Source organism: Prionailurus bengalensis, chromosome A1 (genome assembly GCF_016509475.1).
Source record: "Prionailurus bengalensis isolate Pbe53 chromosome A1, Fcat_Pben_1.1_paternal_pri, whole genome shotgun sequence".
NCBI classification, from domain to species: domain Eukaryota; kingdom Metazoa; phylum Chordata; class Mammalia; order Carnivora; family Felidae; genus Prionailurus; species Prionailurus bengalensis.
The window spans coordinates 177,806,651-177,822,860 of NC_057343.1; the positions used below are offsets into that span (position 1 = coordinate 177,806,651).

Below are 16,210 nucleotides of genomic sequence, written 5' to 3' on the forward strand. Positions count from 1 at the left end.
GGAATATGGTTAAAATGCCCAAGTAAGGTCCCAGCTTACAGGGTGGTTAGCTATTCATAGTCTGGTCTGCCTAAGCATGAAATTCAGACATGTGCTTCCTCCTACATGCAAATGGGCAGAGATTCTGATTTCTTAGATGTTATTTCTTAAGTATCTTCTATGTGCCAGGCACTGTGCTGTATCCCTTTCATATATCGTGTCACCCTGCCAACAATGCCATGAGGTGGTGCTACCATGAGCCCATTTTATGGATGAAACTGAGGTACATAGAGGTTCAGTCACTTGGCCAAGCCCACACAGCTGGCAAGTTGAGAGCCAGGTATAAAACAGAGGTCTGTGTGACTCCCAACCCTCTCCTCTTTTTTTTTTTTTTTTCCTTTAAGGAAAATTAATTTATTTTGAGAGAGAGAAAGAGCGCTCATGCACACACAAGCAGGTGAAGAGCAGAGAGAGAGAGAATCCCAAGCAGACTCCTCGCTATCAGCAGAGTCCGATGTGGGGCTTCATCTCACGAACCATGAGATCATGACCTGAGCTGAAATCAATGGTCAGACACAACCAACTGAGCCACCCAGGCACCCCTCAACCCTATCCTCAGAAGTTCTGCTGCCTTCCTCCTTCTTTGGAAAGAGGGCACAGCCGGGATGCATGCATTTTCCCTCCTTGCCCAGTGGTGGTATGGGTGGCAGTGGTGGCCAAGGAGCCCGGGCTGGAGTGTTCGTTCCTTCAAGGTGCAAGGCAGAAAACCCAGAAACAGCCCAGACATTCAGATATACCAACCAGGGTACATCTATACCACAGAATACTACTCAGCACTTAAAAAGGAACAAACTACTGATTTACATGGCAACAACATAGATGATTCTCAAAAATACTGTGCTTTGATGAAGAAGCCAGGTAGAAATGCATGTATACTGTATGATCCCATTTATACGAAGTTCCAGAATAAGTGCAACTAATCTGTGGTAAAAAACCAGAACACAGGCTGCTTTCCAAAAGAGGGGAACTTTCTGGGGTTATGGGCAGGTGTATAAGTCTCTCAAAACTCAAACTTGAGATCTGTGTATTCCCTGCAAGTAAATGATACATAGGGCTACGTCCAGATTCTCTGAGCAAACTGATCTCCCTTTACTGCCCCAGAAATCCAGGCTGGGCTGGCTCACATGTAACCTGTGAGTTCAAGAGCTAAGGTCACAAATAGCAGGTCAGTGGTCTCCAGGGGCTGGAGGTAGGGGAGAATGAGGATATGGGTCTCCTTTGGGGTGATGAAAATGTTTTGGAACTAGAGGTGATGGTTACCAACTGAATGCCACTGAATTGTGCACTTTAAAATGGTTACTTTGACATTATGTGACTTTTAAATCATCTTAAAAGAAAAAAAAAAGTTTCAAGGTAAGGGTTTCTACACCCAGGAATTCTCACCACCAGATTTCAGCATTAGTGGCTGCCTCCTCTGTTAGAGTCAGGCCTATTCTGTCTCGTCTGCCTGCCTCCCCGGTGGACCTTGAGCCCCTGGCAGTGGGCACCGTAGATGTGCGAGGACTGGGCCATAAATTTGATTGCTGAGTAAGTGGATGTGTTAATGACTGAATGAATGAGTGAGCGAGCAAACACATGCATAAGTGAGTGAATGACTGAGTGAGCAAATGAACAGGGAGAGAAGGAATTAGCAAAGGAATGGGTAAAAAAAAAAAAAAATGAGTAAATGCGCAAGTACCTGATGAAGGGGTCTGAATGAACCTGGGCCAGGACATGGACTCTGGACCCAACCCGTGTGGGTTCCAGTCCTGGCTTTGCAACTCAAGTTATTTAACCTCTCCGTGCCTCAGTTTTCCCATCTGTAAAATGAGGATGGTGGGTTGTGGTCAAAAAAATAAAAATAAATAAGAGTGAAAATGCGGCAACTGCTTAGAACAAGGCTTGGCAAAGTAAGCCCTTCGTGTTTGTGAGTATGAAAGAAATACACATCCATGCACACAGAATTACTGCTTGGTCCAGACCGTGACCTACCGAGGAGCTGCACCTCATCCGTGATGCCATAGACGTCGATGAGCGCCCAGAGCGGGCCGCCCACGGCCACGCCACAGTGGAAGAGCACCGGCTCGCCGTCGTTGACGCTGTAGAACACGCGGCCGTGACGGTCTGCCCAGTAGGCCAGCACGGTGTCACGCAGCGCCAGGTTCTCGGGCAGCGCCTTGGCCCAGTAGCCAGGTCGCGTGACAAGGTCGGGGCAGGCGTACTTGGGGATGTCCTGGGCGCTCATGAGCGACGGGTCGTGCGCCGTGAAGCCAAAGCGCAGGGCACCGCTCCAACCTGGGCGCACTGCCACCAGGCGCAGCCGCACCTGCTCGTACAGTCGGATGGGCCGCTGCGTGAACGTGACGCCATTGCAGAAGCTGTTACGCCGGGTGGCCCGCCGCGAGTGGCCATCTAGTCGCACGTTCTTGCCCTTGGCCTGCGCGTGGAAGCGGGGCGCTTCGCCTAGGACCGGGCGCCGCTCCGGCCCTGGGCCACAGCATGGGCGGGTGGCCAGGAGGCGTGCCGGCGGGCTCGGGTCTGCGGGAAGAGACAGGCAGCAGGGTTAGGGCCTCTCAGAACTTTCACGGCCCCAATTCGACTTTTAATAATCATGCCATTTTAAAGTCTATCTTCATTAGACTGGTAATTGATAAACTTTGGGAAGGTTCCAGCTACCACCAGCCTACCTATGACTATCACACAATGTCACAATACCCACTCCACAGATGAGCAAACTGAGGCTTAGTGTGTGTGTGTGTGTGTGTGTGTGTGTGTGTGTGTAGTGAAAACCTTTTCAGAGCTGTTTCATTCCCAGTAGGGCCAACACCAATGAATTTGTCACAACAACCAGGCTGGGGTCAAGTGACTTCTCTGTCCCTATCAAATCTCCAAATCTCGAAGCTTCCTCCAAGGGCCACTTTTGGGCTGTAGAGTCCTTCCAAAGGCAACTGGGGCCTTGGGTTCTTAGGGGAGTAGTGGGGGTCTGGCTGATTTTCTCTGTGCAAATTTTGTTCAAAAGCAAGGCAGAAAAGGCAATAGAAAGAAGGCAAGGCAGTCTTGGGGTCATTCCCCTGACAATAGAATAAAAGGCAATATAGAGTACAGCCTGGAATCCCAGCTCTCTAAGCACTTCCTGGCTGTGTGACATGCACTAGATCTTGCCACTTCTTTAGCCTGTTTCCTTGCCTGTAAAATGGGAACATTGTTTAACCCACACAGCTGCTAAAAGGTCATGAGGATGAAGTTCCTAGAATACTGCCTGGCACAGTGTGATAACATGATCAGAATACTGAGGTTCCAAAGGAAACCCAAGCCAGGATGCTGTGACTTCCCCTCCCATCTACCCTCAGAAAATGAAGGCATTCTTTATAAACAAGGTTAGCTTTTCTAGAACATGCCCCTTTCAAGATTCATCTCTAAGGGAATTTTGCCCAGAGGACCTGGAGAATCTTGGGAAGGTCTCTTTTCAAAGGAGCTGGTTGCTGGCCACAGACCCAGGTGGCTTAGTATTGAGGTGGGAGCTTCATCCCTCCCACCTGTCCTCCATCCCAGGGGCAGTTCCTGCGAGGCTCTGGAAGCCTGGGAGATGGTGGGGTGGGTAATTACTGCACGAGTCTCTGCTTCTCATTCACAACAGCAGCTGAGTACAATTTTCATGGCAAGTGCTTATAAATTGCAGGCAACCCCTAGCACACAATGGTCTGTAGACGTGGGAGAAGAACAGCCTTCCGGGGAACGAGAATCCACTGCAGGGACTAGTCGTCCCACACCCACCCACAGGGTTCACTGTGCTCTGGGAACGTTGCTGGGCTTTCATTAATGCTGAGCCTAGTGGGAGTGAGGACTAGGGAAAATGAAGAGGGAGAGGCGATGATGAGGCAGGCAAGCCGTGGCTCCCCTCCCCAAGCCTGTGGGGAGGGACGCCCCAGTCACGGAGGTAGACAGCCATGCTGGGAAGCTGGAGGCCCCCCTCCAAACAGAAGCCACAGATCCACAGAAGAAAGTATAAGAAATGAAGCCAAGGTCCTGCATAAGGAAAAAAAAAAAACTTAAGGGACTTAAATCATTCATTCATTTAACAAATGTTCAGTGAGCACCTCGTATATGCTAGGCACTGGGAATACAACCAGTTACCAAGGGGGATGAGGCTCCCACTCTGATGGAATGGGCATTCCGGGGGTGGGGGGGGGGAAGCAAAGTTAGGCAACAAGGAAAACCTACTCTACCTGGTGGGATGCATTACAGAGAAAAACGTAGCCAAAGAAGCAGGGAAGAACGAAGCATTAGCACTTCCACGGAGGGCCTCTTTGATGAGTGACTTCTGAGTCGAGGCGAAGGGAGTGAGCCACGAGGGTATCTCGTTCCAGGCAGGAAGAGCGCTCCAGGCAGGGGTAACGACAAGTGCAAAGACCCCGAGGTGGGAATGTGCTGGCGTGGCTGAGAAACAGCAAGGAAGCCAGCTGGGAGGGTGTGAGCAAGCAGGGGAGGTGGAAGCAAATGAGAGCAGAGCTGGAGCCGCGAGGGGGTGGCAGGTGGGGAGGAGATCCCATGGTTGCTGCTTGTTTCTTCCTTCACTAATTTACTCCGAGGGAGAGGGACATTACTGGAGGTTTAGAGCAGAGAGGTGAGACTGCTAGGCTGTTGTGTGGAGAGGGGACTGCTCGAGGGGGGCGGGCAAGGAAGCTGGGGAGGACCGAGGCTACTGGATTATTCCAGGCAGAGATGATGATGGCTGACATCGGGAGGTGGGGAGGACCTGTAAAGGTGGTGAGAAGGGGTCAGATTCTGGTCCTAGAGATTTGGAGTTTTGAGGTTTTAATGAGATTCAATACACTTGCCTTGGGTGTATAAAATATATGCAATAAATGAGACAAATAATGGATACTTAAAGGGGAGGCGGAGAGGCGGTAAGGAGGGAGAGGAAGACACCAGTGCTGGATCCTGGAGGGCGGGGGCTTTTCCATTTCATCTTTGATTCCCCCGTGCTCAGCAGAGGCCTGACACTTACCAGGCACCTGATAAATGCCAACTGTTGCCTCTATTACGTTAGAGCTAGAGCAGACCTCAGAAATCATCTCTGAGAAGTCCATTTTACGGGTGGGGAAATGGGCCCAAAGAGGGAGAGGGGGCTGCCAAGTTGAAGTTCAGTAGGGGTTTGGGCAGGCCACCTCTGATAAAGGACACAATGTCACGGTTACTTCCAGCCGAGGAGGATAAGGAGAGCCCTCTTTTGCTTATAAGCCGGGTTGGCTTGGTTTCTCATATTTGCTGCGGCCCAAACTTCCTTGATTGATAGGAGTTCCTCCGTAACCTTGAATGAGACATGAAGGAAAGGGAGACCTGAAGGAAAGGGAGCCACGAAGGGCTTTCGGCAGAGCAGGCCAGCACGGCCTGCCAGGGAGGGGCCCCCAAGGCAGTGAGGAGGGTGAACCCAGAGCCAGACTGTGGGTCATCTCCAGAGCCACAAGGATAAGAGCAAGAGCCCACTGGAGAGCTTTTTGGAAGACAAAAATGAGCTAAGTAAGGGAAGTACCAGGTGTAAGCCGTCAGGAGAGGCAGCTCAGGGACCACAGAGCCTGCGTCCTCCATGCATGCCGTAGCCTTGTGCGAGCCGCTCGGCCTCTCTGGGTTGCAGCTTCCTCCAGTGCCCACAGGCCGAATTCTCCCAAGGTCCCCACAGCTGGCAAACACTCCAGGAAACATTAAATAGGGCCACACATCAAAAGCCCTTCTGAGCACCCAAGACCACAAGCCACTGTTACGTGATTATTTTTCTCTCCCCTGCCATTGCTGTTGTTTTCCCAGCCTTGTCTCTCGATCCGAGAGTTTCTTTGCAAAACAGCTTGGGAATTCCTTACGTAGATAATCAGTCAGACTGGCCTGGTGGTTGAAATGAACGCTGGCTGGGGAGACCCAGGAGGGGAAGTTTCCTGTAAAACCAACTATATGTTAGGACAAAATCTAGCCAAGTGACCAGCGGAGTTTACAGACTCGTTTAGGCTTGATTAAATGATCCAGCTTCCTTCGGGGAGTGAGGGATAAACACAGTTTCTACCCCCTCAGAGGCCAGCGCCCTGACGTGAGGCAAAAAGACCAGACTGAAGAAGTGTCTAAAGAGGATGTGTTATTTATGCAAATAGAAAATGCTTAAGGTGAAAGAACAGTAATAAGCAATCTCCAAATTGTACACCAACGTCTGCTTTTAGCTTGGCTCGGGGAAAGTGGCTTCTCCAAGAAAGAGAAAAAATGTCAGTGTGGATGGACCCCAGGGGCCCTGCAGAACATCCCAGTTCAGAGAGGTCGATGGAAAAACTGAAGTTTATCGCTTAAATTACTGCAGTAAACACCACGAGCCACATTATGGAAAGTTTGGCAAGGATGAGAAAAATCCCTCCCTTCTCCCTGCCTTCACACCCTAACTCCCACGGCATTTTTCATCGGCCCTGCCCGGCCCCTATCCACGTAAGGACCATTGGCTGTGCCCTCGCTGTGTGCTGTGGCCTGGGCCAGATGTTCTCCATTTGGGGTTGTGGCTGATTCTCCAAATGAATCTTCACCTGCAGAATTGTTGAGGTGAAAAACAAAGCTCCAGGCAGTGGAGACACTTCCCTTGGCTGCAAGAAGCAGTGTTGAGACGTAAACCCAGCAATGTCTGACTCCAAACCAGCGTTCCTTCCTCCTGCCCCAGCTTTCTTCCATAAGCGGTGCGGAAGTACTGAGCACCTTTTCCAAGTTCGTTGCAATCAGAGCCCCCAGCCAGTTTTGCTTCCTGCCTTCTCTTTTCTAACTCAGCATTACATAAAAAGCATTCCTCCCCCCCCCCCCCCCCCCCATGGCTCTTGAGCATTCACAGTGCTTGTGTTTCATGGCTGCAGAATATTCCATCGAGGGCCAAGATGTCCCCCACCGTTCCCCTCCTGGGGATCACTTCAGCTGTTCCCCCAAATGGCTGAGTCTGTGGACACAGAGGTTCCTAGCTGCCAGGACCAGATTCAAATGGGCACACTGTAACTGGTGAGAAAACCTTCTGCCAGGATGAGGCCCCATGCCCCCTTCCTTCTATGGAAGGATGAGTACCCGCCGGCTTGTGAGGGGGGGCCACCTATGGCCAGTGAGCCCCCTCTTCTTCTGGCCAGGAATCAGACCTGGGAACTCTAAGGACAAGGCAGGGCAGAGGGAGTCTTGTGAAGTAGGAGCCCAGGAGACCTCTGCAGCAGCCCATCCCGGGCGTAGGAGGGAGCAGGAAACAGTCCTGGCCCAGCCTCACAGTTGACCAAAGGCTGCTCCAGCCCCGCCAAGGTCAGAGGGGAGGGTCTTTCCAGCGTTTCATCAAGGAAGCAATGCCTGGACTTTAAACGCATGAGCCAGAGATTTGGGTGTGGAGTGAGCACTGAGTGGCTGTGGATGGTTAGGGAGGACGGGACTCCGTTCTGATTAAATGTTGCAACCCCCCAGCCTTGCATGAGTCCTTTGGTGAGACAGGTGGACAGAAGAGCAGTTCTGGTGGTGGCTCTGTGGTCCTCCCGCATCAGTGCCTTAGAACACCCCTCCTGGGCTCCGAGTTCGAGCCTGTGCTTTGCTGCTCGTTTGCCTTGGGTCCCTGGGCAGTCAGGTCACTTCCCAGGGCTGCAAGTTTTCATCTGGAATGGTGTGTGATCTTAGACCCCTGTCTTGGGCAGCTGAGGGGCCATGAGAGCACAGAGAGAGCCTGGCACAAATCCTGGCACACAGTAGATGATCACTAAACATTTCCTTCCCAGTGGGAGGCAGCAGACCCAACTCCTAGGTGAGCCCTCACCTCCAGCTCTCCAGAGTTTTTTTTCTAAATCTCAGTTTGAGAAGCAGTGAAAAAGAACACAGGCTTGCAGGCAGACAGATCTGGGTTTAAATTCTGTTTTGTCATTTCATAGCTGCGTGATGACAGTAAGGTCCATGCTTAATTTCTCTGGGTCTCCCCAACCAGGCCTAGAAAACTGGTGAGAGTCCTTACTGCCCTGCAGGACTGCTGTGAGGAGTTTTGAATTGGTGAGGTAAATTCATCAGACAGTGCCTGGCACTCAGTAGGTGTTCACTAAACACTTGGTCCCTCCAGCCACCTTCGTTCCTTTGACAAGGAAGGGTTTCCGATGTCCTCTCACACCAGAGACATCTACTTGTGGGTCTGGGGGAAAACATCCGGACATGTTTGTCCATGGCGGGCTAGTGGTGATCCTGGCCAGGAAAGGCCTCTTGAAAACCCTGGGGTCACCTTCCCTTGGTGACCAAGGGCAGAGGCCCATTTTTAAGCCATCCTGGCAGCGTCCCCATTATGCACTGTGCCACCCCCTGAATATTCCCCGCTCATCACCCCAGCCCAGCCCCTCCATTGATCTAAAAAGAGCCGGAGAAAATGGCATTTACCGCCAAGAGGACAGCAGGAAGCAACACTCCAGCTTCTCTGGCCGCCGAGATGACAGCTTCCAGCATTGGCAGCTTCCAGCAGATGGCATTCTGGCTGAAATTGTCAGCAGATTCCGCTCCACAGGGAAAGGGAATCGCCAACCGGGAAAGCGGTCTATTCTGTGCCCCTCCTTTCACAAGCAGCCTTTTACTGAGCCCCTGTTACGTGCCGGCACGTGCCTCTGTTTATTTGATTTAGTCTGTGGGACAACCTTGGTTTTACCACCTTCATTTTCCAGTGGAGGAAATCGAAGCTGCCAAGCTGGGCAGTGGCATCCGAGGGCCAGGCTTGGGCCCTTCCTCCCACAGCCCACACCTTCTCCAAGGCAGTCCCTTGTGACCGTCGGGAGCAGGGGTCATGGCCCTTGTTAAGGGTGATGAAAGCTATATGGGCCTCTGTCCCCCCAGAATACCCACCCTCCATGCACACAATTTGGCATTCAATTTCAGAGGCTTCCTGGGTGCACATAACCTCTAACCTTAGACTGTGTGCCTCCAGCAAGAAGTTTCTGGTTCCAGTGACATTTGCCCAAGTCCACAATGTAAACCACCGCTGTTGGCTGTCGGAAGCAACATGGTGCGTGTGTGTGTGTTAGCGTGTGCTTTAGAGAGGAAAAGGCAAGGCTGGTATTTGGCAAGGCTTTCCTCCACCCAAGGCAGGATGAGAATATCTGTCTTTGGCAACAGGAAGTACCTTTGCCATTGGTGGGTTTGAAAGTGGGCTAGAAAAAAAAAACAACCAACCTCCCCTCACCTCTGCCAAATGGGGCAGTGACATGCGCCCAGGAGACAGACGCCAGCGTAATGGGACTTTGTTCTCTGTTTCAGCGGCCTGGGAGGCCAGCACCCAGGATGGAAGGGGGCCAGCTCACATGGGAAACCGCCACCCTGCTCCTCCCCTCCCCTCTTCTTTGCAAACAAAACTCCCTCCCCTCTTCTTTGCAAACAAAACTCGGTCACCCCAGTGCAGCGGGGAAGGTCCCACACTCCTGTCAACAGCTGCAAGGAGCCTGGGGAGGGGAGGGAGGCCAGAGGTCAGGCGACACCGCTTGTTGGGAGAAAAGCCTGCTCCTTCCAGGCCTAAGTGGCAGCCCTCTTTGCTCAAGTGGGCTCAGATGCGCCAAGTTCCCAGGGGGTGAGGTCATCCCAACTCCCCCTCGGGTGCTCAGTGGAGTCAAGATTTCCTGGTCCATTCTGACCCTCTGCCGGGCCCCTGCGCTGGGGTCTCTTCTTGATAAACTGCCCCAGGAGACTCTGACCTTAGAGGTGCCAGCTCCCACAGTTAGGGCCCGGAGTGGGGGATGTGCCCTCATTCTTTCTCAAGTACATCACTTCCTCCATCTGACATTTATGGAGCATGCGCCCCATGTCAGGGCCTACATTGGCTGCAGGGACACGTGCACTGACAAGCAACCGCAGTCCCTGCCCTGCCCTGCCCTGCCCTGTAACTGAGAGACCAGCAGGGGGACGGATGCAGACACCAGGACAGCACGGGGTGGGTGGTAGGGAGGGCTGGGGCCATGGGGACACTTCCCAGAGGAGCCACTCTGCAGACTGAGGCAGAAATGGCTGGAAGGAGGGTAGGGATGGGGAAGTGTGTTTGATGCAGGGGGAATAGCACAGGCAAAGGCCTGGAGGTGAGAATGAATGGAATGCACTTAAGGAACTATAAGGAATATAGGGCAGAAGGGAGCAGGGAGGCTGGAGGAGGGAGTCAGGGGCTGCATCACAAAAGGTCTTAAAGGCCCTGCTGAGGGGGTTAAATTCCTCAGGGGACCACTGAAGTGTTTGGAGCTGGTAGGAACCCTGAAGGATCCACCTCTCCCAAGATCCACCTCTTCAAGCCCAGTTTCTTCCCATGGAAACTGTCCCTGTCTCTCTTCCTGCCTATCAGAATGACCTAGCATGGCGGGAGTAAGAAAACAGTCCAGGTTTCAAATGTTGCTGCCAACTGCTGGTACAGTCTTACCCCTCGGCACCTGCTTCTCCTCCAGGCAGCCCCTGGCACCTGCCTGCTGATAAGCTGGCTGAGTCTGCCAACTTTCTCCTTCTCTGCCTTGAGGGCAGCCACTCTTCTGGCCTGGGTGGAGCCCAGAAGCCTGACTGCTCACTAACCTGTAGGGCCCCATCCTGACTTTGTGGAACAGTAGATCCACTGGTCCTGCTTCTCAGGGTCAAAGCGATGCTAGAGAAGGAGGACTCTCCTTGAACCGTGCTGTCCTGGCTCCTAGAGCTGAGGAAATGTTTCTTGTGAGCCCCACTGCTGGGCCATGTTTGCTGGCCCTGAGGGGCGGGGAGCCCAGCTCTGGCACAGTGAACATGCTTGCCATGTGGTCCATTCACCCCTCACCACCTCCTGCCGGGTGGCTTCCAGAGGAGGAAACCGAGGCCCAGAGAGGTGGACATCCTTATGAGGGCCACCAGCCTGTGAGGGCAGGGTCTGTTTTCAGATCTGGTCCTGACTCCAAAGGCTGCATCTTTCCTGTTTTATGCCTCACTCCACGCCAAGGTCTCTTGCTTCCCTCTGGATATGCCAGAAAAAAGCTAGATTATGTACAAGCAGCTTGAGCCACCTTCTGGGAAAGGAGTGTAGTGATGCCCTGACTTGGTTTCAGGGAGGGATGGGGGTGGTGGTGGATATCATCAATCAGCTTGTTTTGAGCGGCTCAAAGGCCACAGTTTGGCGGAACTTGAGATGAACAATAAGCAGCATCTAAAAAAGGAAAGCGGGTGACTGATTACAGCAGGGCAGCCCCAGTGCCTAATGTCCCCAAGGCCTCAAAAAGGAACTGGGGGTGGGACCTGATGAGCGAGACAGACCTCCCAGGGGGCAATGCAGAGACTGAAACTTGGCCTACATTCACCAGACCTCCTGTGATCCTTCTGGGTGAGGTAACTGCTACCAGACCCATTGCCAGTGAGGCAGGGAGGCTCAGGGAGGTTGGGAGAGCTGCCCAAGGCCACACAGCCAGGAAGTGATGGAGTTAGCATTTGAACCCCTACTAGCCTGGCTCCACAAAGCTAGGAAGAAGAGGCTATGGCTGCTTCAGGCAAAGCGTAGAAGTCGTCCCTGCGGGGAAGGAACAGGGTTCCCGCACGGTGCCCCGCACACAGTGTGGGTCCTCAGCTAAAGTTTCCTTCCCTGCCATGTTGGACTCTGAGGCTCACCAAGAAGTGACTCTGGAGGGTGCCTCTGCCACTCTGCTTCCTTCTCTGAAGATCCAGCTTTCTCCTTTCCCTCCACCTCCTCCATCATGCTGACCATCTTCCGAATCCCCGAGGGCTCATGGGAGTAGGTGAGTGAGGACTGAGGATGCCGGAGGAAGCCTGTGTGGCTCCGGAAAGAGCTGGCTCAGGATTCCACTCAGGTGGGAAGCCAAAATCCATGCATGCCCTTGACCATTACACAGAACTGCTTCTCTAGCCAACCGGTGGGTACTTCAGTGATCTATCACGAGGACCAGAGAGGAACAGGACTAATGGTCCTATTGTTCCTCCCCACCCCAGCCCCCTCAACCCCGTCAATTTCAGGAGCACAGACCCCTTTGCCTTCAGGGAGACTTCTGGAGTCCTTGTCTTGTGTTGGGCTCAGACTTCCCACGCAGTTCCCTATCTGTACCTCATTGCCTGACCGCAAAGGAGGTAGCATCATTATCCCCATCTTAGAGACGAGAAAGTGGAGGCTCAGAGAGGGAAATGACTTGCCCAGGGTGACACAGGGTAGATACAGTAGAACTATTTGAACTCAAGACTGCCTCCAAAACCGTGCTCTTTCCATCACGTCTCTTGGGATTCCAGTCAAAGACCTCATCTGTAATTGCTGTGTGACCCTGCACTCTGGTCCCGGTGTCCCTATCTGCCAAATAGGAAGTAGGTTCCAAGCTCCCTCCGGTCCTAGGAACAGAGTCCCTGGGGGACTTCTCTGCAGGGATGAAGGTCTGGGCCATCCTCAGAGTCAGGGAAATTCCGCTGTCCCATCTCCTGACCTTGAATTGCCCCCAAACCTTGAGGGGAAGGGAAGCTCTTGGGTGGAGTGGAAAGTTACCAGGCAGACCCAGCTTTGGAGATACAGGGTATGCATGTGCCCACCCAGCTCTTAAATCCATCATCCTTGGGGGGAAAAGGAAAGAAAACACGTGCCCAAGGGATATAACTGTAATATAAACAATGTGTAATGTTGAAGGCATAAACAGAATACACTTGTTAATAGCTGTGGGCATCCTGCCAAGTGCCAATCCTGCCCCAGATACCCCCACTCACCCATTTCCCCAAATGGCTTACTCATAAAAGAACTTTCTCCCCACCGCCCAGAGGTGAGGCAAGAGGCCAGCTGAGTCCCAGTAGTAAGAATGCAGAGAGAAAAAAAGAAACAAGGGTGAGCTGGGACTGATGTCCAAGGACGACTGTCCCAAAGCCCGCTCAGAAATATCTGTCACTGAGTCTGCAAAAATGCTGAGGCTGGGAGACTAGGGGTGGGGAACAGACCCAGGTGAGGGCAGGTGGCTTCATCTGTCTGTGCCTTACTTCCTGAGCTATAAAATGGGCGCAAGACCTTCCAAGCCACAGAACTGTCAGGAGGATTATATAAATGAAAGACTGTGAAGGGGCCTGCAGGCGTTCAGCAGATGAACAGTGGATAGCACACCCCATAAGACCCCAAGGTCAAAGGGCACCTTCATGAATGATTCATCCTGGATCCATGTGATGCTCAGTTGCTTCTACAATGTCCATCTCAAGTCCCAGCTGGGCTAAACACCAGTGCCACTCCAGCAAAGGGCACTTGTTCCTCACTGCTCTCATTCCACCTGCAGACTGCTTCCACAGTTAGAAAGTTCTTCCTTTGACTCAGCTGATACCTGCCTCCACATGATGTCCACACACTGGTCATGTCTACATTTGATCCACAGTACCGTTTCCCATCAGGTCTGCTCTCTGACCTCAGGCTATGTTGCCAGGGATTCTTTGCTCTCCCCAGATGACCTGGCCCTTGCTTTGTTGTCTAGAAAGCCCTCAGGACATCACCTGTCCCCTGACCTGCTTTGAAAGGGGGTTGGAGATCTACACAACAGACGTCAGGGAATATCAGCTGGGATCGTCTCAGTAAACCCACAGGCCACCTGGAGACTGTCCCCACCCTGCCACGCCTAGAGGCAGGACGTGAGACAGGCAACTACAGAAGTCGGTGAACGCACTAAAAACCGACCTGCGGGATTTCTAAATGCTTACAGATTTCTGCTCAATACTATGAAGGCTTCTAGTGCAAATGTGAACCGCCTCCCACCTGACCCCCCCACCCTGACTCAGCAGTCACCCTTCCCGCACAAACATCCTCTCCTTCTAGCAGGAATCCTGTGGGACTACCCTTGCTGTGTGCCCTTGGGCAAGTTGTTTCCCTCTCTGTCCTCTTTGTTCCCTCAACAGTTGTAAGGGACTAACAGTAATAGCTCTCTCATGGGGCTTGTTCGGAGGGTCAAGTGCAGGCACCTACTTAGAACTCTGTCTGGCACAGACGGGCTGTGTGATACAAGTTAGCGGTCATTGTTCTTCTGAGTCTGTCTCCCTCAGGAGCACAGGGCTCAGCATAGAGGAGGGGCTTGTGTCCCCAGGAAGCCCATAATCCTAACAGGCACCCCATGTGAGCACTTCCTATCTGCCAGACGCTTTGCATGCCTGGGGCTACGATTAAGAGGAGGACGTGGGACCAGGACCACAGCCTGTGCTGTTACCAACTCTGCTGTGGGTGGATGACAGCACAGCAGGGAGACAGGATGCTTGCTCCTCACCTGCAGGAAAGCCTGGGTGCTGGACGAGGAAGGGTTCTCGCCCTAGCCCCGTGCCCTTGCTGACTGATTGGCGGGGCTGCCTCTGGGCGGGAAGGGCCTGTGAATAGCCGGACTCAGGGGAGAGGGTGTGGGTGCACCGTGACCCCTGCCGATGGCAGGTGGGAGTGGCTGACTGCAGGCCAGTTTTTACCAGGCAGAAACGTCAGGAGCCTAAGCCTGGGGGAAAGGGTGAGGCGCTCAGATTCCCCCTCCTCCAGGGCAGGATTCCCAGAGGTCAGCTTTTGAGTCTCCAGGCCTGGAGGGAGGGAGGGAGGGAGAGATGAGGGGGATGGACCTTTTCCATGGGCAGCTTCATTCTGTCCACGGGAAGGAGAGCTTGAGAGGGGTGGGGCTCAGGATGAGGACAAAGGGCAGCAGCCCCAAGATGCCCCGGGGAGCAGTGCCCCTTGGTGATGGAGGAGAAGGAGCTTTGGAACTGGGCAGGCCTGTGGTCAAATTCCACTCTGCCAACTTCCTGGCTGCCTGTCCCAAGGCAGGTCTCGTTTCTCCTCTGAGCTCAGTTTCCTCATCTGTGAAATGGGAAACTACTTCTGGAAGGCTGGTCCTGACGGCTGAAATAGGAGTGAAATAGATAAAGGGCCCGGTATGGGGCAAGCATGCTGAAGATCTGACCGCTCTACTATAGCCCAGGTGAGCGCTTACTACCTACAGGGCTGCACCCAGGCCTCCTTCCTTTCCCCTCTCTGCTTGAAGCACAGCCCTGGCTTCTGGGCTTCTATTTTAAGCCCTCATAGAGCACCACTAAATACAGAAAACGCTTTGGTCCAAAAGAGGGCAGAGCTGACCCTTCTTGTCTGCGGGGAAGATTAAACAGTCCTTCCAGCCAAGCCCAGTGAAAATGCTATGCCCCTGCTGGCAAACTCGGCACATCATCCCGGCAGGGAGCGTGGCAGCTAAGAAATCTAAGCCTCCTGACTGCGGGCTGGCCTGCAAGATACCATCCCCTCCTCTCACATGGCCTCTGCCCGCCCCTGACTCCACATACCACCCCGGCTTGCACTGGGATCCCCAGAATGCCACAGTTCCCCCCATATGCCCTGCTCTCCCTCCACTTGGGCCTCTGTCTTAAACAGCTTTCCTTCCCTTGACTAACTTCTCTGCTTTCTGGTCTCACTGGACAGCACCTCCTCCAGGAAGCCTTCCTGCCTCCTGTTCCGGGCTATCACGGCCCCCAGGGTCCCCCCCCCCCCACTTACTCTAACTGCTCCGTCCTTGTTGGTCTTTCCCACTAGACCTCGAGTCCCTCAATCCAGACTGTGACCCCAGGCTCAGCACAGAGCCCAGCCTGGAGGTCTGGTGAACAAACGAAAATGGCAAAATGCAACCTGCCAAGAAGATTCTTCTCGTCAGAAATCTGGTGTCCTGGACAGAGCTGAAGAACGCTTAGGAATTGCTGCTGTCAGTACGCATGAAAGGGACGCCTCCCAATCGGGCCCCTGGATTCAAGGCTGGTGGTCACCTGGGACAGAGCTTTCAAGGCAGGAAGTGAAGGGCAACAATAACCATGATAGCAAGACTACCTGCCCTATTCCATTTAATTATCGCCGCCGCCAATTACGAGGGAGCTACCCCCGTCGTCCCCGTATTGCAGTGAGGAAACTGAGGCACAGAGAGAGACCTTGCCTGAAGTCACTCCCCTAAGAAATGGCTGAGCTTAGATTTGAAACCAGGCATCCAGACTCCAAGATCTGTGTTCTAGACCCAGCACCAGACCTCCCACTGCTGTAGGCCAGTGAATGGTCTCATCACAACTCTTAATCACTGCAGCCCACGGAGCCCAACACACACACACACACACACACACACACACACACATGCATACACAACTGAAACAAAGTTCATGAAGCAAAAACACTCCTTACTACCTCAATGCACTTGATGTGTTATTTTTTATTCTGTTCTATTTTTAA

At 53.0% G+C, this 16,210-nt stretch overlaps 1 protein-coding gene across 1 annotated transcript in view; it reads right to left on the bottom strand.

Moving 5' to 3' along the window:
- The window catches only part of NEURL1B (neuralized E3 ubiquitin protein ligase 1B), a 38,638-nt gene that overhangs the window by 18,103 nt on the left and 4,325 nt on the right, over positions 1 to 16,210 (bottom strand). Inside the window, exon 2 of the mRNA XM_043595954.1 lies at positions 2,011 to 2,556. Coding sequence (XP_043451889.1) covers positions 2,011 to 2,556 — 546 coding nt within the window. The remainder of the gene's footprint in view (positions 1 to 2,010; positions 2,557 to 16,210) is intronic.